General features: G+C 70.5%; 1 protein-coding gene across 4 annotated transcripts in view; it reads left to right on the plus strand.

Moving 5' to 3' along the window:
* The first annotated feature begins 163 nt into the window (after positions 1–163).
* The window catches only part of KCNT1 (potassium sodium-activated channel subfamily T member 1), a 43,540-nt gene continuing 15,831 nt past the window's right edge, over positions 164–27,872 (plus strand). For 2 of the 4 annotated variants that reach the window (XM_045846458.1, XM_045846459.1), the window contains exons 1-10: positions 164–262; positions 21,599–21,678; positions 22,226–22,325; positions 24,240–24,296; positions 24,978–25,026; positions 25,099–25,158; positions 25,266–25,340; positions 25,408–25,491; positions 26,004–26,098; positions 27,088–27,268. In XM_045846458.1, coding sequence (XP_045702414.1) covers positions 168–262; positions 21,599–21,678; positions 22,226–22,325; positions 24,240–24,296; positions 24,978–25,026; positions 25,099–25,158; positions 25,266–25,340; positions 25,408–25,491; positions 26,004–26,098; positions 27,088–27,268 — 876 coding nt within the window. In that variant the 5' untranslated portion in view covers positions 164–167. Of the gene's footprint in view, positions 263–16,238; positions 16,281–17,770; positions 17,820–21,598; positions 21,679–22,225; positions 22,326–24,239; positions 24,297–24,977; positions 25,027–25,098; positions 25,159–25,265; positions 25,341–25,407; positions 25,492–26,003; positions 26,099–27,087; positions 27,269–27,872 lie in introns of those variants that run through there. The other 2 variants (XM_045846461.1, XM_045846460.1) reach the window with 2 other exon arrangements.

The raw sequence follows: 27,872 nt of genomic DNA on the forward strand, positions 1-27,872 counted from the left end.
GCGCGGCGGGGCAGGGTCTAGCAGGGGCGCGCGGGGCAGTGGGGCGCAGCAGGCCCGCCGGAGGCGCGCCGGGAGCTGAGGGAGCGCTGGCGTGTGCCCGCAGGCAGCCCGGCGCTGGGGACGGCAGCCGCGGGGACGGCGTGCTCCTGGACACCGCTAGCCTCAGGATGAGCGACCTGGACTCGGAGGTGCTGCCCTTGCCGCCGCGGTACCGCTTCCGGGACTTGCTGCTAGGCGACCAGTACTTCCAGAACGACGACAGGTAGGGCGGGCCGGGGTCTGCGCGGTGCGCGCGGCGCTGTCCGCGGTGCTGAAGCGGCGGGGCCCTTCAACTTTCCGGCCGCTGGGACCGGAGAAGTTTCAGGGGCGGGGGAGGCGGCCTGGGGGATGGAACGGGGTGCTCCGCGCCGAAGCGTCTCCCCGGGTCTGCTCCCAGCCCCTCGGGCCCGCTCGCAGCCCTGTTCTTTGGGGGACAAGCCAGGGCTGGGGCCACCCTAGCGGCCGAGACTCTCTCAGTCTGGCCGAGGGCTGGTGGTCATTTATTATTAATGAAGCGACCGTGTCCTTCAAGCTCCTATTGTGGTCACTTAATTGAGGGTGACAACGCTCCCTCGCCTCAAATTCTCCTGGGCAGAAGCAAGCCAAATGCACTTGAGCCTTTCTGTGAAGGACCCCAGAACCGGCCCTCGGGAATAATTCCCCGGGCGGAGGGGGCTGGCGGGAGGCTGGGAGAAACGTCGCTTCCCTCTGCCTTTTCCCCAAATAGCTGTCTCGGGTAAGCACCTTCCCGCTGTCAGCCTCGGGGGAGGCGCGTTGACGCCTGCCAGGGACGCAGCGCCAAGGACTCCCGGGCTGGAGCCGGCGGCGGCTTCGGAGGGGAGCGCTTTCCCGGCGGCAGCGCGCCGTGGGGGGCTGGGCCGGCGAGCCCTGAGTCTCCCTAACAACGGGGCGGTCCCGCGAGAGCGCAGGGCGCAGGGCGCGGAGGGGTGCAGACTGTCAGGACTCTCGGGAGCCCCGTGACAGTGTGCCCCGGAGAGCGAGTCCGTGGGGAAGGTCAGCCCGTGAGGCCGGTGCGCGCGAGGCAGCCTGGCGGACCTCACAGGACGCGCAGTCCCGTTCGGCGGGGGCGGGGCTGGAGGCCAGCGTCCCCACCGCTCGGGGTCAAGGGGCTCCGTCCCGCGAGGTTGTTTCGTCGTGTCGGGCGCGCGCTGCGGCCATAAATAGACCCACCCGGGAACACGTGACCCAGGGGAGAGTTGGCTGGGCTCCCCGTGTGGGGACAGGTGGACGTGGCTGCGGGCTCCCCTGCCCTCCTGGGACGCCGGGCAGGGCTGGGGCTTCCCTGAGCCCAGCGCTGCGGTCAGCATCTTCCCACGGCAGCGCCAGCCCCTCGGTCGGTGCCTGTCCCGCCAGGACGCTAGGACCGGCTCAATTCCTGGAAACAGCGGCCCGGAGACTCTTCCGGTGTGGCTCCGGGAAGGGCAGCCGCCTCTGCCCCCGCGCCCCGTGGGCTCGGGGTGCCTTGACAAAGACCGGTGACCGGGTTGAGGCCATCAGAGTGACACAGCCCTGGTTCTCAGGAGTGGGCGTCCCGTGTCTGCCTGGGCGGGACCACCCGGACCCCGGGGGAAGGGGGGCTGGCGCCGAACCCTCCGAGATGCCCCACACCCTGTGGCCTGGGGCTTTTATTGACATAAAACACGAAATGTACCGCAGGGGACTTTTAGCGCATTCACAACGTTGTGCACTGTCTGGTTCCAGAGTGTTCCATCACCCCAGGAGGAAACCCCGTACCCACTAGTGTCCGCTCCCCCTCCCCCGGCCCAGGCTCGGCAGGGTTCTGGGGCCTGGTGGGGACTGTGGGTTCTGGAAGGGGTTTCAGAGCTCCACTGGGGGCCGCGGGGCCCGGCAGGGGCTGGGGAACCTCAGAGGGGCCGCCTCTTCACTCGCTGCACAGGGACGTGTCTCTTTCCTTAAACTTTCTCCGCCCAGGGTGGTCGGCCCAGCCCTGCTGCAACCCCTGTGCTCACAGGCTGCTCCCCCAGGTCTCACGGGGTGGGCAGTGAGGGAGACCAGGACGGGGCTCCTGGGGGGCGCCCTGACCCCCATACATAGGACACACGTGGGGGCTGCAGCCGGGCTCCGAGCTGCTACCCTAGCCCCGGGGGGCAGGGGGAGGCGGCGGGAGGGGCAGCTGTCGGAGGCCGCCTCCTGGGTGCCTGCACTGTGCACCCCCAGAGCCTCCAGGTCTCCCCCCTCCCCCCTCTATCCTGCATGGCTGGACCCCACCCCCATCACTGGTTTCCAAATGTTCTCCAGGGAAATAAAGCCACAGCCGTGAGTCACCACAGCCTGCAGCCGCCACAGCTTCATGCCCGTGGCCTTGGGGGGAGGACCAGGCCCACGTGGGCGACGTGGGCGGAGGAGGCCGCCCGGCCTCTCCTGGGAGCCAGGTGGGGGGCGGGCAGAGCCTCCCAGGGCAGCAGAGGGCCGGGGCCGGAGTGTCCTGTGCGGACAGCTCGCTGCCCTGCCGCCCAGGAGCGGCTCAGGGAGGCCCTGGCCCCTCTGGTCAGCACTGACCTTCCTGTGCACCTGGCAACCCGAGCATGTGGCCCCGGGGACCCACTTGGGGGTCCGAGGGCCTCCTCCACGGCTCAGGGGCGGCAGCCCCCAGCCAGGCTGCAAAACCTCCTGGGGGTTGGATAACAACCGCCACCTCCCAAAAGGGCGACTCTGGTGCAGCAGTGACAGAGGGGAGGGGAAGGGCTTTGGTCACCACTGGCCCCTAGTCTGTGACAGGGACAGAGGCTTCAGCCCCACCCCCTCCAGCTCAGGAAGGGGCCATGGGGCACGGGGGGTGAGCTCTGTGCTGTGAGGTGCAGGACCTGGCAGCCACCCCACGGGCTTGTCCCCCACCAGGAAACAATGACCAGAAGGCTGGGGTGGGCGAGCCCCAGGTGGGGGGGCGGGGCCTGCCCGCTGGCGCCCCCCGGCCAGCATCCTGGGACCCGCTGCCCTCCTGGCCTGCACGCAGCCCAGCTGTCTGGAAGGTCCCAGAACCACAGGCAGAGGCCACACCAGGGTCTGCATCCATACCCCTTTCTGGCTCCCTCCCAGGCCAAGGGGGTGGGCCGGCCAGGAGCAGCAGCGGGGGCCCAGGCTGCCGGCACTGGGGGGCGCCCCGCTGCAGGGAGCACAGGGCGGCCAGCAGCCCAGCAGCGCCCAGCCCCCTCCACCTCTGTCCCCGAGCCCCTCGGGCTGGCGAGTTCCCCTGGAGTTGAGCAACATCAATGTTGTTCCACACAGCGAGCCGGGAAGCGGGAGGACAGGCAGGCCCACTGTGCCCGGGGCGTGGGGCCGAGAGGACAGACCCCCGCCCGGCCCGGCGGGAGCGCTGTCGGAGGCAGCAGCTCGGGCAGGGCCTGCTCCTGACCTCCGGCCCCGCCCCCCAGCCTGGGCTCGGAGAGGCCGGGGGCTCGGCCAGAGGCTGCCCGCCCCCACCTCTGAGCAGAAGTGGATCCGGCTGCCCCGGTCCCAGATGGCTGGGGACGGAGCCAGGCTCTTCCCATGGGATGGAGGCCCTGCACGGGGGGGGGGGCATTTCCAGGAACAGCCTGTACTCGGGGCCACTCACCTGCGATGGTTGAGAACGGCGCCGCTGAGCCGGGCTGGAGAGCGCTGCCAGCCCTGGAGTGGATGGTGGGGGGCGGGGGGCTGCCCCCTCCTTCCCGCCCAGCCCACGGCCCACGCCTGACCCCTCAGGGCCTGTCTGGGCTTGTCCTCCCCGTCCCTGTCCTGGCACCGCCCACGTCCGGCCCCCCTCCCGCCCCCAGACCCAGGGATGGTGGGGCGGGCGACCCCCCCAGGGGGCTGGGGCCTGTGTGCCGCAGGCCCCTCGCTGCCCCGGAGCCCGCCTCCCGGGGGGACTCGAGTGCATGACACCAAAGCAAAGTCCTCCTGAGCTCAGTGAGGGGGTGGGCAGCGCCCTCCGGGGTCACAGAAATGACTGGCAGTTTTGCGCTCACATCGACAGGTGGGCCTGCTCCCCGGAGGGGCCGTTGACGTGTGACCGTGGTGTCCTCGGCTCGCCAGGGGGAGGCGACGGTGTTCGGCCGCGTCTCACAGCCCCACGGCCCGGGGCCTCCCCGACAGACAGCAGGCCCACGGCCTGGGGGCTGGCCACCGAGGTCGGGGCACCAGCAGCCTGGGCCGGCGGGTGCTGGGGAGGGCCCCGCTCCAGGTCTGGGACGCTCTCTGGCTGCGTCCTCACAAGGCACGTGCATGGGGGCGGGGAGGGGGCAGAGAGAGCGCCGGTGACCTGTAAGGACAGGAATCCCGTCAAGGGGTGCACCCTCATGACCTCATCTAACCCTGAGCCCCTCCTCAGGCCCCACCCCCTCTCGCCACCATGGGCGTCACGGCGTGGGTTTGAGGGGACACTGTCACTGGGCGGCAGGGACCGAGCTGTGCTCCAGTTTCAGCCCGAGGGCCTGTCGGGGGCGCCCTCTCCTCTTCAGACCGGGCTTGTCACCTGGCTGACGGGGTGACCCCCCCCAGGAGAGGGGCCCCTGCGGGGTCGCACAGCTAACCAGGGGGCCTTCAGCAGGAGGAGGTGTGTGGTGTTTTAAAAAATAGGGTCTTGCCCTGGCTGGCCTAGCTCAGTGGGTTGAGCGCGGGCTGAGAACCAAAGTGTCACAGGTTCGATTCCCGGTCGGGGCACATGCCTGGGTTGCAGGCCACGGCCCCCAGCAACCGCACATTGATGTTTCTCTCTCTCTTTCTCCCTCCCTTCCCTCTCTAAAAGTAATTAATTAATTAATTAATTAAAAATTATAATTTTTTTTTAAATAGGGTCTTTGTGGGCGTTCTTAGGGGAAAGCTCTGGCGATGAGGTGGTCCTGGATGAGGGTGGCCCTTCTTCCACGGGCCGGGGTCCTTGTAAGAAGGGAAGGGGCCCCATGCAGAAGCTGTGTGACGACAGCAGAGACTGGAGTGATGTGGCCATGAGCCGGGGGTGCATGGGCCCCCCAGGAGCTGGGAGGGGCGGCAAGGACCCTCCCCCAAACGGAGCCCCCAGAGGGAGCGTGGCCCTGGACCACCTTGGCTTCTGAACTCCGGCCTCAGAGCGAGCGGAGAGGAAATAAATCCGTTGTCCAAAGGCCCCGGTTTGCAGCAGTCTGTTACACCAGCCTCAGGGCGCGACACCCCCGCCAGGGGGCGCACGTGTGGTGGGGAGGCCCCAGAAGCGAGGGTCCCCGTGTGCAGCGTCTGCCCCCGTGTCAGGCTGCTAGGGGAGACCCCAGCGTGGGGTTGTGGGGGCACCCTGAGCCTGCGGGGCGGGCACCACCCCTGTCGGTGGGCCCCTCGGCCGGCCAGGACCGTCCGAGAATAATGCAGCCTGTCCTCCTCCCGCTGGGCTGCCCTCCGGGCCGGCCCTGGGTTGGCTGCAAGTGTGCTGGAGCCCTCACTGGCGTGGCTCGATGGGTGGAAAGGTCGAGGGTTCAATCCCCGGTCAGGGCACGTGCCTGGGTTGTGGTCCAGGTCCCCAGTTGGGGGCGCGTGAGAGGCAACCACACACTGATGTTTCTCTTCCTCTCTCCCTCCCCTCCCTTCCCTTCTCTCTAAAAATAAATAAATAAAATCTTTTAAAAAAGAAAGCAAGCCGGTGTGCTTGAAAGTGAAACCCCGGAACTCAGGCCCCCTCCCGCCCGGCCACGGGAACCTTCCCGGCCAGTCCCCTGCAGCCCGAGCACGCAGGGTGGGGGAAGGGGCGGGGCCTGCCTGCCTGCTGCCTTCGCGACCTCGACCCCACGGCAGCCCAGGAAGGCCACCACTGGGCAGCCAAGGGACACAGCTCCAGTGGGGTCACTGCCCGTGAGCCCCCAAGGGCGGCGAGGGTGCGGGAAGGCCTGCGGGTCCGGGGGGGGGGACGGGGGTGCAGGAGGAGCCAAGGGCGTCTGGAGCAGGCAGAGGCCCAGGCTGGGTGCAGGTCGTGCGGGGGGTGGCTGAGGGGACAGACAGGCCAAGGGGACAGGTGTGGAACCCCAGCCCCTCTCCACAGCCCCCCAGCCCAGAGGGGCCCTAGCCAGGCCCCCACGTCTCAGTCCCTTCCAGACCCAGGGATCCCTTCTGGCTGCACCCTCACCCCAAGCCCGTGGGGTGCTTGAGCCCTGGTTCCCCTTCCTTTTTTAAATTTTATTGTTCAATTACAGCTGACATTCAGTATCCCTCTGTGTTAGTTTCAGGTGTGCACCGTAGTGGCGAGACCACCATCAATCACAGCCTTCACCGAGGGGGCCCCCCTCCCTCCTTACCGCCCTCCAGCGTCAGGGGGCCCTTCAGCAAGTGCCCCCCTCTGGGCTGCTGACGGGCCCGGGGGTCCTCTGGCCCGCCCACCCGCCTCCCGCGGAGCCTCAGACCCTCTGCCTGGCTGACCGGGTGCTGACGCTTGTGCCTCTGCGCGCCCCCCCTGTTCTGCCATTGTTCTGGGGGCCCCTTCCACAGAGACTCACCAGGTCCTAGACGGGGGGCTGCCTGGGAGCAGGGAGAGGGACCCCCGGCCTGCGTGCCCTCTCGGAGGGACGGGTGGCCAAGGACTCCCCCAGGGCCCGGCGGCGGCTGGAATGCCTGGGAGGCTGCGACACCCCGTCCCACCTACCCTCTGGGTTCTCTGGGCAGGAGGAGGGGCACCCAGGGGAGCTGAGGACAGCCAGGTGGTAACAGCCCCAAAAGATGTCATCGTCCTAACCCACGGAGTCCGTGCACGTGGCCTTACGTGGCAGAGACTTTGCAGAGGTGGTCAGGTGAAAGAGTTTTAAATTTTTCACTTATGTATTTTTAGAGAGAGGGGAGAGCAAAGAGAGAAACATCGACCGCTTGCCTCTCGTCTGCGCCCTGACCGGGCACCAAACCCACAGACCGGGAATCGAACCGGTGACCTTTCACTTTGCAAGACGAGCCCCGGACCCACTGAGCGGCACTGGCCTGGGCCCAGTTAGGGACTTTGACACCGGAGGGTGTCCCGGTGCCCGGAAGGCCATCCCGTGTGTCCTTCTAGGAGGGAGGCAAGAAGGGTTGGAGTGGTACATTTTCTCACGGATGTTTTACCACAACTTAAAAAGAAGAACAGAGAGGGAGGCAGAGGGAGACTTAGCACAGAGGGGCCCCTGGAAACTGACCGAGGCCGGAGGGGCCCTCCCCAGAGCCTGGGGGGTTGGGGGGGACACGCAGTGCGGCCAGCCCGGCCACACCTGGGCCTCAGCCTCGCGATGCCGATTCTGGACTTCTGGCCTGCAGACCGTGGGAGAATACGTCTCTGTGGTCCAAGCCGCTCCGTTGTGGCCGGTTGTCGTGGCAACTGCAGGACGCCCAATTGCCAGGAAATCTCACAGCTGTTTAGGGGAAAGCAAACGTCAGGGAGGAATTCGGGGCTGGTGGCCAGGCCAGCTGCCCCCACACACATGCCCTGCACTGGGGAGGGGAGGAGGTGATCCCCCCCCCGGCCTGCCCAGAGCTTAGGGAGCCCCCGGTGGTGCCCGGTGGTTGGAGAGCCCGCCGGAGAGTTAGTGGGGTCCCTGGGTGTGGGGAGTCCAGGGCTGGGCGTTCCAGGGGGCGCAGCGCAGACCTGGCGTGGGGGAGACCCACCCGTGGCCCCCAGTGGGCCCTTCCAGCTTGTTCAATCCAAGCATCGTGCTGCGTCTGGGGAGCTGCCGTCACTTGCTCCTTTACCCTGGGCCGGCTCCTGGCTGGTGTGGCCCCAGGACCAAACGGGATGACATGTCCCCCAGGATTACGTGCTCACAGGTGTCGGGGCTGGGCTGCACCCCTCGGGAGTTCGTATGCTGGATCCCCCCAACCCCTGTACCTTGAATGTGGCCCAACTTGGAAATAGGCTCTTTCCAGGTCTGAAGTGAGTGGAGGTCACTAGGGGGCCCTCCTCCAGTGTGCCCGGGGTCCTTCTCAAGAGGAAGAAACTTGGGACAGGCACAGAGGGAAGGTGTTCAGCCCCACGCCAAGGGGAGGCCAGGACCGCCAGCGCTGCCCACACCCGGACCTCAGCTCTCGGCCTCCGGTCTGCGAGACGACGCAGGTCTGTTGTTGAAGCCGCGAAACTCTCACCCCGAGCAGAAGGGACTTCACCGTGCGATGAAGGTGACCAGCCAGTGGACCCTGAGCCTGCCCGGAGGAGACTGCCCACGGGGCTCCGTCCAATCAGAGCCCTTGGCGCAGAGCCGAGGCTCCGGCTGGCACGGGGAGGCGACACACCGGTGCCAGCCTTAAGGACCGAGGGGCCGCCTGCCCTTAGGGGCTGAGCAGACCTCCAGGAAGGGCGGGCCTTGGGCCCCAACCACCGGGAGCTGAACCCTGGCACCGGCCGGTGAGCCCGGGGCCCACCTCTCTCGGAGCCGCAGCGAGAGCTCGCCCCGCGATGCCGCTCCCGACCTGGGCCCCGGAAACCCGGAGCCAGAGACCCAGCTCCGCTGTGCCGGCCTCTGACCTGCAGCACCGGGAGGCCGCGCACCATCGCTCGAGGCTGCGAAGTTGGGGGCTCGTGCGTCACGCAGCAGAGATGCGCAGGCGCAGGCCTCCTGCCCCGCAGAGGGTCCCGCCGCCTCCGCGGGCCTGCGGGCCTGCTCGAGGGGGATTCACGTGTCCCTCTGCCGCCAGTTATCCTCGCAACTGGGCCTGAGGGCCTGGAGGGCGGAGCCTGGATGATGTGAGCAAGAGCACGTTTAAAGTGCCACCTGCCCCCATGTCCCTCACGGCCTGCTTGTCCCTCCGTGAGAGATGGCCGGAGGGGCCGCTGGGGTCTCGACCACAGACCAGCCCTCCACCGAGCAGTTACCCCCCCCCCCAAGTTGGCTCACGGGGACCGTCACCTGTGAACACCAGTCCCGCTCACGGAGCATCCTCGCGGAGCCCCACGCTCTCGGACATCCGCCTGTCCCGCCCTGGTCCCCCCATCCCCTGCGTGAGTGTGAGCCCCTGGCTTCTGCCGGGGCTGCCGGCCCCGCCCTGAGAACTGGCGCGCGCTGCGGCCTCACCCCGCCGACGGGCAGCACGCGGCCGGCGCCTTCTCCCCGGCGCCCAGTTTTCCGGGCGAGGAAGCCACAGCCGGAGCCAGCGACCGCGTCTTCTTCCTGGGCTCCTCCCCCGGGCCTCCGGCACCGACCCGCGGGGCTGCGCAGGCTCACTGGGGCCCCCCGAAGACGCCCATGTCTTGAACCCGACCTCTGGACTTGCAGATGTGACGACGGAGAGTCTTCAGATGGGATGTGCTCCCGGGTCACCGGGGCGGGCACCCCCCCCCGGGGTCCTGGGGGGTCCTCAGACGGGGAGGCGGACCCGAGCGAGGCCCCGCCATGCCTTGCGGCGCCCCCCCCGGAAGCCGGAAGGGCGGGAACCGGCCTCCCTGGGGCCCCAGAAGAAGCCCCGCCCACACTCCGCCTTCCGGGCTCTCCTCCAGGATGGCAGGTGGGGCGTCCGTGTGTGCGAGCCACCGAGCTCGTGGCGCCGTGGCAGCGTAGCCACGGGAAGCTCACCCACCGAGTTCTCTCCGTCGTCGCTGTCGCTGCTCAGGCCAGCGGGAGCCAGCCCTTCCTGCTGGACACTGGGTTCCCTTTCCTCCCAACCGCTTTACTGTGCAAAAGTACACGTGACACTGACCCTCTCCACCCCGTCTCGGGGCGCACACGGCTCAGCGGCAGCAGGGACAGTCACGCCGCTGTGCAGCCGCCACCACTGTCCTCTCCAGGCCAGGACCGTCCATCTTCCCACAGGGACGCTCGGTCCCCATGAGACCCACACTCCCACCCCTGCCCCGCCCCCAGCCCCAGCCCCGCCCCCAGCCCCAGCCCCACCGTGGGCTCTCTGCCTCTGCGGGTCCGCCCCCCGCAGGGACCGTGTGGGAGCGGGACCATGAATCCACGTCCTCCTGTGTCGCCTCACTCAGCACGGCGTCCTCCAGGCCCGTCCCCTGGGACTTCCTTCCTTTCCGAGGCTGAGTCCTGTTCCTCTGTACCCACCGTCACTGTCGGCTCGGATGCTTGGAGAATGTCTCTCACCCCATTCGCCCCCACCCCCTCCCTGTCTGCATCTCAATTTTAGGGCGTCACTGCCTACCCACATCCTCACCCTGGCCCCTCCCCGCCCCCCTCCAGCCCTCCCCTCCTCAGCGGGGGTGGGGGGGTTGACAGTCCCACTCAGCACTGACTCGGCAGACGCCGAGCCCCCACCCCCCACTCCCTGCTGCCCCGCCCCTCGGGGCTGCCGGGCTCAGGGAGCAGGCAGCATCGACAGGAGGGTTAAGTGCCGGAGGAGCAGGCGATGTGCTTTCTAGTGCCCCACCCTGAGCGCGGCCTCAGAGCTGCAGGTCTCCGTGTGAGGAGTGCTGCGTCAGCTCGGGGGCCAGGCCCGGGGGCCTTGCGGGACAGGCCTCACGGTGGCCCACGACCAGACGCCGTGGCCTCCGTCCCCACTGGGGGGCTGCCTCTCCTCCCCGCCCGGGGAACACCTGACTTTCTGTGACAGAAGCGAAGATCATGCTCCAAACCCACGGAGTCTGAGCCGTGTCGCAGCCACCTGAACCGCCCCGCCACACGCAGCCAGCGCTGGCAGGCACCCGGTGCCCCCTCCTCGCGTGTCACCCACAGCGTTCGTGAGACCCCTCCCCACAAAACGTGGGATGTCCTACTTTGTCATCGGACTATGACCGTGGACTTCGGTCGCCATCGGTCCCTGAGGACGGACAGCACTCTCTCCAGCCAGGGTCCGGAGAGACACCACCCTCGTGGTGGACGGGCCGGACACTGGGCCTTCCCGAGGATTGGGGGGGGCCCTCGGGCCCCTGTGCTCTCACGCGCTCAGGGCGTCGTGCCTGGGCACCCCAGGCTGGCTGCAGTTCGCAGCCCTTGCCCTCCTGGTGCAGCCTGGGTCCCCCGGAGCCCCGCATCTGGGAGCCTCTCGCAGCTCCCCCCACCTCCCGGCCGCACGGTGGGCATCCCTGCCGCCCGGCCCCTTTCCTGGGTGTGGACAGCGGCGCAGCTGGCGGTCCGCACCCCTCCCCCCACCGGGCCATGCAGGGTGCAGCCCGCGCCGGCGGCCCCGCTGGCCCAGTGCTCCGCACTCGCCACAGGGCGTGTCCAGCTCTCTGTCTTCGCAGCCGCCATGCCGAGCCATCCCACCGAAAGGGCAAGGAGCGGCCGACTCCTGCTCGGCCCCCTCTGCCCAGGGGCAGGCAGGGGCCCGGCCAGTGCCCACACCTCGTCCCTCTGGGGCAGGTACGGACATGAGCTCTGGTCAGGGAGGTGCACGGGTCAGCGTTTGTCGAGGCCACCGGCGGCATCCACGACCACGTTCCTCACTCAGCCACATCTGGGCGGGGGCTGGGCAGGGAGCCGCCCTCCTCCCACGAACCCTGCACAAGCCCCAGTCCCCGGTGGGGTGGCGGTCTGCTGAGGCGGTCCCTCCGGCCAGCTGGGCTGCGGGGCAGGCACGCCCGGAGCCTGGTCCTCCGGGTGCTCACACCTGCCAGCGGCTGCCTGAGCAAATCCCCTCGCCTCCCCCCGACCTCGGCCCCGTCCGGGAAATGGAAGGAACCAGGCGGCCGAGCGCCAAGGCTCCCTCAGCCAGAGTCCTCCTTCCTCCTCCCCGTCCTGCCTCCGGCTCCTGGGGCAGCCATTCCTCTCGGGCAGCAGGGCCTCGGTTTCCCCACTTTGCACAACAAACAGAAGCCCCCCGCGCCGTGGGCTGGAGTTTGGGTGCAGTGAGCTGGGCGGGGCTGGTCCCACAGGGCACCCTGCGTCCACAGAGCGGGGTCCAGGCTGGCACCTCATGCCGGCACTGAGCCCGGGGCTCTGTGCGGACACGGAGAAGTGGCTGCCCCCGTGGGCTCCCTGGCGGCTTTGAGGGTAGAAAATGGGGGGAAGGTGGGACCCCGAGTGTCTGTGGGGTGGAGGACCCACGGACAGCAGTGTCCCACTGGGTAGGAGGGGGGGACCCACCCAGCCTGGTCAGGGCTGGGCGGTGAGCAGGGCTCTGGGCAGCCATCCTGAGCGCCACCTGGGTCCCCAGGACCCACAGGCGGCTGGAAGTTGGGCACCTGGCCCAGCACCCAGCATTCTGTCACCTCTCGGGCTGTCCTGCCTGCAGAGGTGAGTGGCTAAGAGCCACCAGCTGTCACCGCACCACTCTCCCTCCCTCCCCTCCAGCGCCCTGAGTGTCGTGATTATTGCTACTACTTCCGTTACAGGGCGGCCCCTGACAGCCGCGGGGCTCCGAGACCCCCTCCCCCAGGGGCGTCCTTGGCGCACCCGGCCTCCTGGGGTGGGGCGCGGTATTGAGCCTGGGTCTCCCAGGTCGCCCTCGGCGCCCGCCCCCGTAGAGGGGGCGCCTCCCCGCAGCTTCCCAGCCCCTCCACCCTGGGCAGTTCCACTGCGGCAGCGGCGCGGGGAGGGCGCGGGGTGGTGCTGCGATGGTAGCTCCCGCCTCCTGCCGCCGCCGCCGCCGCCGCCGCCGTGCGCTCCCGCAGGATGGCGCGGGCCAAGCTGCCGCGCTCGCCATCCGAGGGCAAGGCGGGCCCCGGGGGCGTCCCCCCGGCCGGGGTCTCAGCCCCTGAGGAGCCGCACGGGCTCAGCCCGCTGCTGCCGGCCCGTGGCGGGGGCTCCGTGGGCAGCGACGTGGGCCAGAGGTAGGGGCGCGGGCCGGGGACCCCGCGCGCCACCACAACCGCCGCTGGGAGGGGCTTTTGCATCCTGGCGCTTTCGTCCTGCACGCGCTCCGCTGGACTGCACGTCGCCTGCAGCCTCGGGAACGGGCGGGGGCGGTCGGCCGAGTTTCCCCTGGACCCCCCACTTAAGCTCCCAGACCCCCCAGTGTGTCTCCAGCCTGCCTTGGGGACCCTGTGGGTCTCCCTCTCTCCTGCTCTTAGGGGCTAGCGCAGTGGGCTGGGCAGTAAGCCCAGAGGGGAGAAGGGGAGCGGGATCTGGGGGCTGGTCCCCGTGGCTCCGCAACCCCAGCGGGAGCGGGTCCCCCTGGAGACCACACTCACAGTGGCCCCACGGAAGCTGCTCGGATTGGAAGAGGCAGGGCGGGTATCTGTGTCCCCACTCAGAGGTGGCCCAGGGAGGCCAGGAGGCTGGCGGAAGGCTGCCCAGCAGATTGGAGCTGGGCCAGGGCTCCATTCCCCATGGGAGCCAGGTCCCTTTGGGGACAGCCCACTGGGCCGGGCCTGGCGACCCACTCCGGGCCCCTCGGTGAGTGCAGGTGGGCGGGCAGGACCGGCACCCCCACGGCGCGGATGAGGGCCCTGGGGCTCAGCCGCGGCACTCACGGCAGCCGGCGCCTCCCCTGTGGCCGGAGCCCAGGACCCGGGCTTCCCTGGTGTGGGCCCGGACACCTGTGCCTGGCAGGCTCTTGAGCAGGTTCTCAGCCAGGCAGATGGCCGGACCCAGGGTGCCCGGGGAGCCTCTCCCCTGCCCCTCCCACCCGGCCACCCTCACACCCGGTTTCCTGCTCCTCCGAGCCCCCTGGGGAAAGCTGGTACCCAGCGTGTTCCCACTGGCCCAGGAGGCCGAGGCTGGACAGTAGTAAGTGCCTCTAATAGGCCTCGGGGACCAGACTCCTCTCCATCTTCTCCCTGGGTCCTCTGGGCAGGGCCTCCAGAGGCTCTGGTTACAGCCAGCCTGGCCCCTTAAGGGCTCAGCTTCCTGCACGGTCCCGCTCCCGCAGGGATGGCAGGTGCTGCCCCGGCTGCATCTGAGCCCGCAGTGCAGTGTGGGAGCTGCAGCTTCGGGGCCACCTCCTCCAGGAAGCCCTCCCCCATTGCCCCTGTCCTGTGCTGGCCCTTTGCCTGGGCAGCCTCACTCGCTCAGCCCTCCCGCAGCCCCTGGTCAGCCTCCTCTCGCAGAGCAGAGGGGCGAGAGCCATCCACAGCCTCCTGCCGCCTGGGGCCCTGGGGCCCGCTCTCCCCAGGGGTTGGAGGCCTGTTGTAGACAGAGCAGTTGGGAGCCACAGAAGGTTCCTGAGCAGAGGGGGACTTGCAGGGTTTGCGCTTTAGGAACACGGGTCTGATGGGGCTTCCAGCGAGACCCGAGTAGGGAGGTGGGTGCCCTCTGTCACAGGAGCTGGCAGCCACAGCTCCTGCAGCTGCCCCTGTCCCGCAGGCCCGGCCGCCTTCTGGAGCCAGCCAGAGTCATGGCTCACCAGGCCCAAGGTCCCCAGGGCAGCCCAGAGCCCCCAGGCCTCAGCACTGCTGAGGGGGCAGCGAGCGGAGGGACACAGCCGTGGGGAGACGCCCTGCCCGAGCCCCAAGGCCGCACACCCCACCTCCTGGATGCCGGGGGGGGGGGCGGGGCAGAGGGGGCCAGCGTCAGTCTCCTCATCTCCCAGCCTGGACTCCCCCAGCTGGGAGCGCATGGGCCCTCCTTTTTCCTCTGCCCCCTGCCCCACAGTGTGGGGTGGGCTGGGGGGCTGGTTAGAAAGTGTGGCCTGGGGTACAGGTAAGGAAGCCCATCATGCGAAAGCTTTTGAGCCAAAGGGCCAGTGTGGGGGCAGGGGCGGCCGGCCGTGTACTGAGCACCTGGTGGGTTAGGGCTGTGCCGGGCCCCTCCATGTCCCCAACAACCTGGAGCTGGTGGCCTTGCGCACAACCTCACACCTGCTGGGGCCCAGCGCCAGGCGCACTGACCTGGAAGGAAGGAAGGACTCGGGGGAGGGAGGGGCCGTGAGGCTGGAGAGGAAGAGCTGGTTTCTCCGCCGCTCTCCCAGGCCTGGGCTCGGCCCTGGTGAGGGGCTCCCTCGTAGATTGTGGGAGGGGACACCTGGAGGAGGCTGGAAGGCATGGTGGCGGCCTGGGAGAGAAGAAGGGGGTGCAGAAAGAGCTGGGGTGCGGAGCTGGGGTCTGAGCATCGGGGGTCATGGCTGGTGGGGGGATGAGTTTGGGGTTCGGAGAGGCACAGCAGGGGACGAGCCCCAGAGGCAGGACCCAGACTCGGTAACGGGGACCTCGTGCGCATGTGCGTGGGGCCACGGGCCTCTCCAGGACCCCCGTGTTCAGCGTCACGTGTGAGCCGTGACCTCAGGCCTGTGAGAGTGCAGCGGCGACAGACAGAGCCCCCATGACCACCTGCCCGGTGTCCTGCATTCAGGGGATGGCGCTGGGACCACCTCACCCCCCCACTTCCTGCAACCCTCGCCTGGACACGCTCCACTCCCGAGTCTTCTCCCCCGCCAGCACCCCCCACCGGCCCTGGGTGAGCTCCTGGTCCCGCTGCCGCGGGCTGCGGCTCTGCCAGGCGCCTGCCGCCCCTTGGTGCAGCTGTCGCCCCGACCCGGAGCCAGGGCAGCGCCTGGGCCGGGGAGACAGAACTGGAGCCGGACAGACACACAGAATCTGCCAGGAGCTCCCAGGGACGCCGGGCGGCAGTGGCCCAGGCTCTCTGCCCTGCACAGAGCCCCACACTGCACCCCCCAAGACCTCACCCACCCAGGCACCAGGATTTGGAGGCTCTGTGGTGGGCATGCGCCTGTGACCCCTCCAGGCAGGCTGGCCCCTCCTCTCTGCTGCGGCCTCCTCAGGAAGGCAGTGGTCCTTCCTCTGTAGCCTTGGTTTCCCTTCTGGGGGGCGGGGGGTGGCCTTGAGGGTGCACAGGGGGCCCTGGAGTCCTCCGGAGGAGCAGACCCTGCCCAGCCCCCACCCCAGGCTCCCACCAGCCCCCTGCAGGCCCCGCTGGAGGCGGCTCCCAGCCTCGGCCTGTTCCTCGGGGCAGGGGAGTGGGGGAGTCAGTGGGCTCCAGGAGAGGAGCCCCACCGTCTCATCCGGCCAGGGGTCCTTTCGGGGACCGCCCTGGCTGCCCTCAGCTCCCTGGGTGCAGAGTGGGGCACACGGTGCCCTTTCCCGGTCGCCGGGGTCCCTCGGTGCCCGGGCAGGCTGAGGGGGCGGGGGGCGGAGCAGGGACAAGCGAGCATGGCCAGGCCTGCTGACCGGTGCCTGCTCGCACCTGCTCGCACCTGCTCACCGGACTGGAGGTGGGTCATCTCGGCGTCCGTGACCCCGTCGGCCCGGCAGGGGTGCATGCGCTGGGCCCTGGCGTGCTGCTGCTTCTCTCCGGGCTGCGCGCGTGGGCACCCCCTGCTGCCCGGACCCTGCCTGTCTGGGCCCCCGCCTGGCCCAGGAGTCGGGCCCTCTGTCCCTCCGTCCGTCTTCCACGTTGACCCGCCCACCTGGTGTCTGCCCCCAGGCTTCCTGTGGAAGATTTCAGCCTGGACTCTTCCTTGTCTCAGTAAGTGTCCTGCAGGGGAGGGGTCCGCAGCGGGGACAGACGAGTGTCCTCCCGCCAGCCCTCTGGGAGGAGGGTGGCTCGGGCCCACGCCGGCCCTGGTGGCGGCCCCACTGGGCCCCCTGCAGCTGGCGAGGGCAAGGTGCAGCCCGCCAGCACCCCTATGGGTGTTGCTGGCTCTGAGGGCTGGGGACTCAGGCAGGTGGACCCCCGGGGAGCAGCCCGGGAGTCGGAGATGGGGTGGACCCGAGGCAGCTGCGCCGGGACCCCCGGTAGTGGTAGCCGTGGGTGAGGATGGGGACCCCACCCTGGGGCCTATGTGGGGACAGACTGCTGGGACCCCAGCCTCCACCCTCCCGGGCTGGCCATGCGGGTCCGGACCCTCAGGTGTGGGCGGGGCAAAATGGGGCTGCCCCGTCCCCCGGGTTTTCCTGGTTTGGGCGCCAGGTCGCACGCAGGGCGGGCGTCAGCCTGGGGGACCGGAGCCTGTCGGAGCAGCCAGGTCCCCGCGTTCGGCGATCGCTGGGACTGCCCGGCGGGGCCTGATGGCTAGTTTCACCAGTTAGCGGCACCGGTGCCTCCAGCCGCTGCCGCCGGCCTCCCTGCAGCCGGGGACTCGAGGCTGGGCCACACGGTCTCCCCGGCCTGGTCCCGTGCCGTGGGGCGCAGTGGCGGATGTGAAGGGCACCCCCACGGCAGCGGGTCAGAGCCTGTGGCAGGAAATGGGGGGTCTGCAGTGGCCTGAGGGGCCAGGCTTGGGGCCTCGGTGTCCCCCTTGGTCACATGTAGAACGGAGGTCCCCCAGCCCAGGGCACCTGAGCAGGGACCTGCTCAGACTGTGTCCGCGGGCCCCAGGCCAGGGCAGTCTTGCTCCGAGAAGCCGCTGGCCGCCCTGCCCGGCCCCCCGAGCCCCCGTCCTCGGTCTCCCAGGTGCTGAGGAGGGTGCCCCACGGTGGGGTGGTGGTTTGTGGTGCGGGGGTTGGGGGGCTACCCTGGAGCCGAGTGGCTGGGGAAGCTGCACTGCGGCCATGGGCCAGGGCTGGGGGACAGCCTCGCTACGCCTCTTCCACTCCCCTACCCTTCGAGGTAGACCCAGACCCCCCACACTGGGGAGGTGCTGGGGGGACACGGAGAAGGAGGAGGGTCCCGAGCAGGGGTCTCTGCTGACACCCCCACCAGCCCCTCACAGCAAAGCCTGCAGGCTTGGGCTGAGTGTGGTGGGGCGAGGCAGCCTTCGTGCTCCCCACTGGCCCCAGTGCCCCCCACCCCACAGTTCCCCCATCCTCTGGGCCCCTAGCCCCGGCCCTGCCAACCCACCTGCAGGACCCGGGGCTGTGCAGGGCAGGCAGGTTGTGCCACAAGTCTGTCCGCACCCAGCTGGGCTGGTCACAGGCGCTGCCCGGCCTCAGCATAGCTGGCCTGGGCTGGTGGCTGGGCCTGGGCCCGCTGGCCCCACAGCCCCGTGGGCGGAGCTCCGGCACCTGCCAGAGGCCCGCCGCGGCGACAGGCCCGGGGAGGGAGGCAGTCTGACCTTGGCCCCATGTGAGTGCGCGCTGCTGTGGCCTGCCGGGTGGCCCACCCTCCCCATGTGTCCGGTGCCCAGCCTGCGTTTGGAGCTAACCGCCGGCACAGGCCTTCTGCGCTGTAGCCCCTGCCAGGAGTCCCTGTGCTGACGGTCCCTGGGTGGCCTGCCCCTGGCCCGTGGGTTGGAGAGCTGCAGGTCCTGTCCTGGTGGGGGGTGGGCGCAGAAGGGGGCCTCCTCAGGTCTCCCCGGTGCGGGCAGGACCCTGGACACAGGCGGGCGGCCGGCCTGCTCGGACTCCAGCCGTCCGGGCCTGGGGCAGGGCTGATGCCTGGGCCCCTGAACATTCTGGAAGCCCAGGCCCCACGGGTGAGCTGGCCGGGCTCCGGCCTTGGTGGACCTGCTCCCTGCTCGTAGGGATGGGCTGGCTGGAGCCCTCTGAGGGGCCCCGCCTGTGGCAGGGCTGGGGGAGGTGGCTCCCCGTCTGCCCGGCCCCCGGCTTGTCCTCACCGGCCCGGTGAGAGCTGCTCGCTCAGAGGCCAGGAGAGGCCCGGGCTGAGGACTGTGCTGGGACGGGGCCAGGGGCCATATGAGGCCAGGCTCCCTGCGGCCTCTGGCTCCGAGACCGGGCCTGCCGGCGGCACACCTGCTCTTGACCTTCCCGGCCCCACAGTGGGTGGCAGGCAGCAGCCCCTCCGGTGTGCCCAGCGCCCCGCCCCCCCGCACCCCCAGCCTCCTGCTGAAGGAACCCACGAGTGAGTGAGTGCGAGAGGGAGAGCGAGCGGACACCTGGGAAGGAGCCCACTGAGCCCCGCCCTCGCCGGGGCCCCGGCCGGTTTGCAGGCAGCTCCCGGTCCAGCGCCAGGGCCTGGTCACCGTCACCGTCACCGTCACCGCCTGGCTCCTCCGGGCCCCGGCTCCAGAGGTGCTGCTTCCTGTGAGCTCGGTCACCGGCTCCCCCACGGGGCCCCAAGTCACAGCTGGGCCGCCGGGGGGGGTCCCCGCAAAGGGTCACTCCTCGGCCCACCGCCCGTGCATGGGGGGCATCGGCCAGGTGTGTCCCGCAGCCTCACCCGTGGGTTTACGACTCCGGGGCCATCTTTCCGGGCGACGGGCGACGGGTGCAGGCTGGCATCGGGACACGGGTTCAGGGCGGCCCTGGTCGCTGGCACCCTCTGTGCGGAGGGGTGCGGGCCGCCCGCCAAGCGCCCCCCCGAAACCGGGCCGCGAGCCGGGCCTCACAGGGGAGGAGACGGGGACCTTTTCACTCCTCCGGAGTCACAGCACCTGCTGCCCGACCCCCTCCCCCGCCCCCCGCAGCACATGGGGAAGGTCTGTCCCCGTCACTGCCTGTCCCCAGGCGAGGAGGGGCTGCCGAGCGGCCAGGCAGGCGAGGGACAGGCCGCGTCTGGCCCCGTGACCCGGGGCCGAGCCTGCGGAGCCAGGAGCCCGCCCTGGGCCAGGCCAGTCTGGGCGGCGAGGCCAGGCCCCGGGGTCTGGCAGCTCCCGAGGGGGCTCCTCTGTGGCGCCGGCCAGGACTGGCCCGTGTGACACCCGCGGCCTCAGACCGGCTTCCAGGGAAGGGCAACCTGTGACCCGCGCTGTGGGGGGGGCAGGCCGCCACAGCTCCCGGAACACTGAGAGGAGGAGGCTCCGTCGCTGGCCCTGGGGGCTCAACTGCCCTGCCCAGTCCGCACCCGCGGCCTCTCCCTTCTCTCCTCCCGCGTGGGGCGCGCCTCCCTCCGAGGCCTGGGTGCCACCCGGACGGGGGTCCGCGGCCTCTGGGTGAGGGGCCAGGGGTTGGCCCCAGCACTCGCCCTGCTTGGGGGGGACTCGGGGTTCCGGTGCTGGGCGCGGGGAGGGGCCGGGGGGGTCTGGGAGCAAACCCGGCTCGGCAGGGACGTGGATGGGTAGTGGGGGTGCTGCTGTGAGGCACAGGTGGAGCACGAGGGTGTAGTGGGGGGCTGGGGGCCCCTGGGGAAGGGGCTGGCAGGGTCCGGCAGAGGTGGGGGGCGCTGGCCGAGTCAGCCTCCTGGTCTTTGCCTCCATCCCCCAGCTCCGGGCCCCGTTGGGGGTGGAGGAGCAGACGACCGCCCGCCAGGGTGGGGGTGACGGCACAGACAGGAGGGGCCCAGCGGGGCCACATAAGGGCCCGTGGGGGCCACGCCTGAGTGGAGAGGCAGGGGCAGCTGGTGGGCCCTCTCTGGTGGGCCCAGACCGTGTGCCGGGGGCCGGGGGGCCCGTGAGGAGCACCAGGGGCTCGGCTGAGGGGCGTCCACCCAGACCGGCCTGTCCCGGCCATGACTCCAGAGAGAAGGGCATCCGACGGACTCCCCCGGAGACCCTCAGGGCCCCCTCTGGCCCGCCCCCTGGCGGCACCCACAGAGGAGGGTGGGAGTCAGGGGTTCAGAGGGGAGCTGGGGGAGGGGAGGGCGTCAGGGAGAGAGGGGTGCAGCGGGGCGCCCTGGCCACTGGCTCTGGGTTTGGACCCTGCTGGTCTGTGGGAGGCCCGTCCTGCTGCCCCGGCCCCAGGAGCCCCGAGTGTGGCCGGGCGACCAGACCGCACCAGGGCCGGAGCGTGGGGAGGGGCCCCACCCCACCCCCACGTCCTCCTGGGCCCTTCCTGAGCCCCGGACCGGCAGAGGACACGCGGCGGCGGCCCCGGCTCGGCCTCCAGGCCCCTCCGGGCAGTGTGGCTGCGCCCTCGGAGCGCTGAGTCCCTCTGCACCCGCGGCCTGAGTGTGACGGACGGGCTGGCCGGCTGGCCGCACCCCCACGGCACCCCCGAGTGGCCCGGCGCTGGGTCGGCTGTGGCTCAGGGCAGGGCCTTTCAGACCCCCCTCAGCCCGAACCCCAAGGTTGCCGGTGCCTCTGCCTCATGGGGCGTCTGGCCCGTGGTGACACCCACGGGCTGGCCTTTTGGATTCCTGAGACCGTCCTCCCCATGGGGGCAGGCGCAGCCTGTGACAGACGGTGCACGAAGTCACCCGTGGGGGTGGGCGGCCAGGGCCACCCCAGAGCAAGGCACCCACCCAGCACCCCAAGTCACTGGCCCCTGGGGGGGTTGTGTGTGCTCCCCCGACCCTGGAGGGAGACAGTGTGAGACCACCACACCCGCTCGGGGCCCTGGCCCTGGCCTCCTCAGGGCAGCGGCTCATCACCCCCAGATCCCCCGGGGGACCAGACGGCCCCCCATGCCGAGCTGCACCCCCCACACACACATGTGACAGGCTCCTGCTGGGGCCTCTGGGGTCTGGCCCCAGGTCGCTGGGAGGCTGGTGGGGTTCAGGGTGTCTTGGGGTTGGCCTGAGGGAAGGGGCCCTGTCCCCAGCACTCCTGCAGGGACAGTGAGACCAGGGACACGGCTGCCAGGGGCCACCAGACAAAGTGACAGACCACCAGCTTCTGGGACGCCCTGTAGAGATGACACAGCGGATTGGGAGCCCCCGGCCAGGGCCACACGGGGCACGTTCAATCCTGGAGGAGCGGCTGTGGCCACCGAGGCAGGGCACCCAGGAGTCCCGGCCTCAGGGAGCCCGGGGGGGCACCCAGGTGTGCCCGGCGCTTTCGGAAGGTCCTGCAGGCGGGTCTGCTGGGGGCACACGGGTGCCTTGGACCCGGACGGCCTCACGTCCGAGGTGGAGGCCCTGCCCCGGCTGCGGTCTGTCCGTCTTTGTCTCCTGGGCTCCCTCGGCCGGGAGAAGCCAGTCCGGCCCCACGATGCGGGCTGCCCCGTCCCCCCGCCCCCCGCGGCCGACCTGCAGGACTGTGCGCCCACACCCCACCTCCTGCTCCCCAGGGTCCAGGTGGAGTTCTACGTCAACGAGAACACCTTCAAGGAGCGGCTCAAGCTGTTCTTCATCAAAAACCAAAGATCCAGTGAGCGGGGCCTGCGGGGAGGGGTCTGCCTTGGGGGCAGGTCCAGCTGTACTTGGGCTGCGGGGAGGCCTGGGCTCCGATGGCAGGTGCGGGGCCTTGGCCAGTGGCCCCTCCCCTGGGATGCGCCCGCCTTCCAACCACAGGAGGTGGGGCCGGACCCCATGGGGCCCGCTGGAGACTGGTGGGCCGTGGCCATTGGGCCACCAGCTTGGCCTCCTTCTGTGGCCCTGCCTGCCTCCTGCCATCACCCCGGGGACTCCCTGGCCCCTCGGCGCGGCCCTGCCCCTCCCCTGCAGGCTCTGTCCACCGCCTCCCCAGCGGGATCCTGGGTAGTCAGACCCTTCCTTGAGGGCGGGGTGGGGCGTGGAGGTCATGCCCCCGAATGCCAGCCCCTGAGTGTACCCCCCCCACCCCCACACCACCTGCCCAAGGAGGGAACGCCCTGCAGGGACTGCCCAGCCCAGCGTGTCCAGGGCGCCGGGAGCTGTCGGCTGGAGACCCCAGGCGGCCCAGCAGCCCTGACGCACCCCCCTCGGCCCCCCCCCAGGCCTGAGGATCCGGCTGTTCAACTTCTCCCTGAAGCTGCTCACCTGCCTGCTGTACATCGTGCGCGTCCTGCTGGACGACCCGGCGCTGGGCATCGGATGGTGGGTGACCCGTGGGGCCCTGCCACCGTCACAACAGCCCCCACTCACGCCCTGGGGCGCCCTCTGCCCAGGGCCTTGGGGGGTCCTTCCCCTCCTGGGACTCCTGTCCCAGTGCTCACCCCCCAGGGAGCCACGACGTCCTGGCCTCGGCCCTCAGGTGCCCGCTGGCCCGCGGCTCTGCATGGGACAAAGGGCGCCCCTGTCCATGGACGGTGGCCGCTCCCTGTGCCCGGTGCTGACATCAAGGCTGGAGGCTGGGCCCTGCCCTCCTACTGGGCACCCTGGGCCCTCGGCTCCTCCCCCGGTCTCCCCTTCGTTGCCCGGGGCACCCGCTGCCTGACTCCCAGGGGCAGGTGGGCAGAGCAGCCGCCTGCGCCCACCCGCAGTAGAAGGTGCTGCTCGGGCCCCCTTCCCTCAGGCCGCCTGGGCCTCCGGCCGCCACGGCTGCTGTTGAGAAACGCGTGTTTCCACGCGGGTCCTGGCGGGGAGCGCGTATCTGCCCCGGTTGCGGGCGGGCCTCCCTGTGCGCCCTGCTCATGGCCCCTGCAGTTCTGGGCCCTGAGCTGGGCCCGCGCACGGCCGGCCCGTCTCTGGTGACCTCTGTGAAGGCCGCGGCTCCGTCCCCGGGCACTCCGGACACCCTGGAGCTCGGGCGCGGGGTTCCGGGAGGACCCTGTGCGCTTCCTGTCCCCCCCCCCACCCCGCGCCTTTCCATCTCGCGCCCTCGCCCAGCGTTTCCTCGCTCCATCCCCCGCTCTCCCGCTGAGCTCCCCTCCCCCACGGTCCTGCTCCCCGGGGCCGGGACTCCTCCCCTCCGGGCGTCAGTTCCCGCCTGGCCCTCCCGTGTGTCTCTGGGCGACGCAGGTCCCTGCTCGTCCGGAGGTCACGCCGAGAGCCTTCACTCTCCTGTCTGACGCCCTCGCTGAGGCCCTGCGGTCGGGGCGTGTGGCCTGGTCATCGCTGCCACCTGGGGGCCGCCTCTCCGGCCGGCTCCTCCGGGTGCGCCCTTCCCTGGGGGGTGGGGCCTGGCCGCTGGGCCCTGGGGCGGAGCCAGGAAGGAGGCCTTTCACTCCCCCCGAGAACCAGGGTCTTCATCCTGGTGGGAGGGCAGGTCCTGCCAAGGTGGTTTGGGAGGAAAACTGGGGGCTTGGGCTGACTCACCCCGCTCTCCTGGGTTCATCCCACTTCCCCGACTCCCAGAGGCTCCTGGGTGCCTGGCCCCGCATCCCTACAGGGGCGTGTCACCATCACACGGCACCTGGCAGTGGTGGGGGGGTGGGGGGCTGGTGAGGGGCTGGTGCATGCAGTTGGGTGGGTGGTGGGTGGATGGATAAAGGATGGATGGTGGGTGGATGGATGGTGAGTGGGTGGTGGGTGGGTGGCCATCCACAATGGCCACAGCAAGGCTCAGAGGAAGCAGCTCATTGGCAGAAAAGGAGAGCTGCCTGTCACCGTGGGCTCTGGGAGAGTGCAGTCCCCTGGGTCAGTGCCCAGTGTTGGTCAGAGCTGGGGCAGGGCCAGCATGTCCGCCGCGCCCCTGCCCCTGCCCCCGAGCGGGCACCTGGGTGGGGAGGCTCATCTTCGGGAGGGACTGAGGGCGGCCCTCCTGGCTCCAGCACCTCCGCCCCCAGCGGTCTGTCCGTCTGCCCAGCAGGCTGCCGAGGGAGCAGGTGGAACCCCAATTCTCTCCGGGGCACCTCTCACTCTGCAGGGGGCACGTCCTCCTCGTTCCACCTGCCCACCCCGTGGCAGACCCTCCCAGCTGCCTGGGACTCCCTTCCAAGATTCACAGCAGTGGCCCTGGGTGGAGAGGGGGCGCCCCGACCCTCCCTGAGCAGCCCTGGGCAGCCCTGGGCAGGGTCCCTCCGGGGCGGTGCCGGAGGGGCGGGGGCCAGGCCGGCTCTGTCTCCTCAGCTGGGGCTGCCCGAAGCAGACGTACACCTTCAATGAGTCGTCCTCCGAGATCAACTGGTGAGTCCAGGGTCCCCGGCCGGCTCTCCGGGGGGCCTGGGGCTGGGTGTGGGAGTGGGAGAGACAGAGGTCCAGGCCGGGCGCCCCGCCTCAGCCCGTGAGCCCCTGGGTTCCCTGAGGACACGCTGAGAGCTGACTGGGCCAGCGGCGGCGGGCGGCACGGGGTGTCCCTGCAGGGCACCCCGAGTCCACGGGCACCTGAGGAGCTGGACGGTCACCGTGAGCCGGCCCGGCCCCCCTCTGAGAGGCTGGCAGGGGGCGGGGAGGGGGCAGGTGGGGCCGGAGATTTGGGCACCCTGCTGGAGAACCAGGACAGCGGTGCCCCACTGAGTCTGCTGGAAGTGTGGCCCCGAGCGACTGGGGACCCCGATCCAGAGGACGGGACGCGTCTCCGGGGCTCGGCCACGCCCCGGTAGTGCTTGTCTCCCGGTCATTCCGGCACCCCCTCGGCCTCCTGCCCCTCCCACATGACTTGACCTCATGACAGCCCCGCGGGGGAACTGAGGTCAGCCCCACCCCTCAGCGACACGTGTGGGAGCTCCGTCCCCAGCGCCAGAGAGAGAGGCCACAGGGGCCGCCCGGGGGCTCAGAACCCCCAGCCCTGCCCCCCTCCCCCGGGCAGCTCGGGCGCCTCCCCGGAGGCCCCTGTCCGGAGCCCGGGCTCACCCCCTCTCTCCCCAGGGCGCCGATCCTGTGGGTGGAGAGGAAGCTGGCCCTCTGGGTGATCCAGGTGAGTGGGGGGGTGCTGCCTGCCCCTTGCCCTCTCCCCCTGGGCCCTCTAAGGCCCCTGCCCGCCCCACAGGTCATCGTGGCCATAATCAGCTTCCTGGAGACCATGCTGCTCATTTACCTCAGCTACAAAGTGAGTGCCCACCCGTCCGGCCCTTGGACCCCACCTGCCCCTGACCTCCGGTCCCGCCCCTGACCTCCAGCCGGTCTCCCTCCCCACCCCGGCCGCTGGGCTCCTAGGGCAACATCTGGGAGCAGATCTTCCAAGTGTCCTTCGTCCTGGAGATGATCACCACACTGCCCTTCATCATCACGGTGGGTGAGCCGCCGGCCGGGGAGCGGGCCACCCCGGGCCCCCGCCCCTGACCCGTCTGCCCCGCAGATCTTCTGGGCGCCGCTGCGCAACCTGTTCATCCCCGTGTTCCTCAACTGCTGGCTGGCCAAGCACGCGCTGGAGAACATGATCGTGAGCCCCGCCCCCGCCCCTGCTGCCCCGCCCCTCCGACCCCGCCCCTGCCCCGCCCCTGCCGCCCCGTCCAGCCCCTGCCGCCCCGCCCCTGCCGCCCCGCCCCTGCCGACCCCAGACACAGCGCCTCTGCCGCCCTCAAGAGACCCGCCCTTCCCGACCCCAAAAAGATGGGGGGAGGTGCCGGGTGGGGGGGGGCACGAACCAGGGCCATGTGTCCTGGGCCCCCACAGACTGGGGCCCCGGCAGACCCTCTGCGGAGCGTCCGAGCAGGTGCCTGTCGCAGGGATGTCAGCGGGCAGTGCGGCCTGTGTGCCCCCGCCCCGCCCCGCCCCGCCCCAAGGGCCCCGGCTCCCCCCCACGCTCCCTGTGCAGGGCGGTGCGGCGCTCCGCGCTGGCCTCGGGCCTGTGGGGGGCCTTTCCACCCCTGGGCCCCAGTCCTCACTCCCCGCCCTGGGCTCTGTGCCGCGGGATGGGTCCCAGCCTTGCTGCCGCCCTGCCCGGCCCCGCAGAACGACTTCCACCGCGCCATCCTGCGGACGCAGTCGGCCATGTTCAACCAGGTCCTGATCCTCTTCTGCACCCTGCTCTGCCTGCTCTTCACGGGGTGAGGCCGCCGCCCCGGGAGGCACCCCCTCCTCGGGCGCAGCCGGGCCCCAGGACCAACCAAGGGGTCACAAAGGCAGCTCGGAGCCCCCTGCTCCTCTGGAGCCAGGGAGACACCGCCCTGGCCTCCTGGACAGCGCCTGGGGAGCGGCGTCCTGGCCTGGCCTGGCCCTGAGCCGGCCGGCGGCCCTTGGGCTTGAGGCTCAGCTGCGAGCGGGTCTGGGAGCAGCCGGAGTCCGGGGGTGGGGGGAGCTGCCCCCCAACGTCTGCTCCTGCTCCTGCCAGGGCTCCGGTCCCGCCCGATGCTGGTTGGTCACCGCTCCCATCCCCCAGCAAGGTCAAGGGGCCGGCCCCACGGTCCTGGAAGGCCACACACTTCCTGCCTCCCCTTCCTCGCTCCCCACACCCCCGACACATGCAGACCTCAGCAGAGCCAGACGGGGCATCCACAGGGTGGATTTGGGCCCCCCCACCAGCGGCCAGGTCATCGCACGGCCCCCGGGGCAGGGGTCCCCGAGCACTGCCGTGTGCTGCCCCGTGGCCTGTGCCGTGGCCCCCGGGCCCTGCCGTCCGCACCTCCCGGTGTGTGGTGGGGACTCGGGTTGAGCGTGGGAAGTACTGTCCAGCTTGAGCCACGTGGGGGCGGACCTCCTGAGTGAGGGCGAGGCCTTGAGTGCTGGGGTGGCCTGCGGGGCTGCTGGCCTGGGGGCCGGGCTCCTCCCCTGACCCCCAGGCGCGCACCGAGCGCAGGCAGCCCGGTGTCCACACCCCTGGGGAGTCACACGGGGCCTCGGGGCCTCGGCTCCGGCGGGAGCCGCCAGCCCAGCTGGCTCAGGGGGCTCAGCCCCGTGTCCTGGGTGGCCCGGTGACATACGCCGAGTCTCTGGGTGACGTGTGGTCCCGTGGGCGGGCAGAGCTCCGGCCCGGGGGGGGGGCCCTGAGGTGGCCGAGGCCGGGCCGCACGCAGCCCCTGACCGCCCGCACTCGCAGGACCTGCGGCATCCAGCACCTGGAGCGCGCGGGCGAGAACCTGTCCCTGCTCACGTCCTTCTACTTCTGCATCGTCACCTTCTCCACGGTGGGCTATGGCGACGTGACGCCCAAGATCTGGCCGTCCCAGCTGCTGGTGGTGATCATGATCTGCGTGGCCCTCGTGGTGCTCCCGCTGCAGGTGAGGCCCACCCCCCCTCCCCGTGGCACAGCTGCCGGCGCTGCTTCCCTGCCACCCGTCCCTAAGGCCAATCCGCTGGCTGAGCCGTGGGGGGCGGGGGCAGGGACCTGGCCCAGCCCCCTCCTGTGCTTAGGTATTCAAACAGGAGGCCTGGAGAGCGGCCAGCTGGTCAACTCCCAAGATGTGGAAGACGGGGGTCCTCTGCTGACCCTGAGCTTGTCCTAGGGGAGCCCCTAGCCCCAGCTGCCCCTGTCCTCCCACTCCGCCCCCCCCGTCCGGAGCGGCCGCTTTCACGGCAGGAAGGTCTGCGTGCGCCAGAGGCAACACCGGAGCCGCGGAGCGCCCTTGAGGCCACCTCGCCACCCCTCCCTCCCCCGGAAGCCCCGTGCTCTGTCCTCCTGTCCTCCCCACTGCCCTCTGGCCGGGGCCACCCCCTCACAGGGCCCCTCCCACTGCAGACGTGGGGTCAGGGAGACCGTAGACACAGGCCCGGGGGGGCTGGGGGCCAGCACCCAGCTCTGCCGCACACACGCACACGCACGCATGCACGCACTTCTCCACGCCTGCCCTCTTCCAGCCTAAAACGACTCCCAACCCCCCCCGC

Source organism: Phyllostomus hastatus, unplaced genomic scaffold (genome assembly GCF_019186645.2).
Source record: "Phyllostomus hastatus isolate PE091 unplaced genomic scaffold, TTU_PhHast_1.1 phas_contig_495, whole genome shotgun sequence".
NCBI lineage: Eukaryota > Metazoa > Chordata > Mammalia > Chiroptera > Phyllostomidae > Phyllostomus > Phyllostomus hastatus.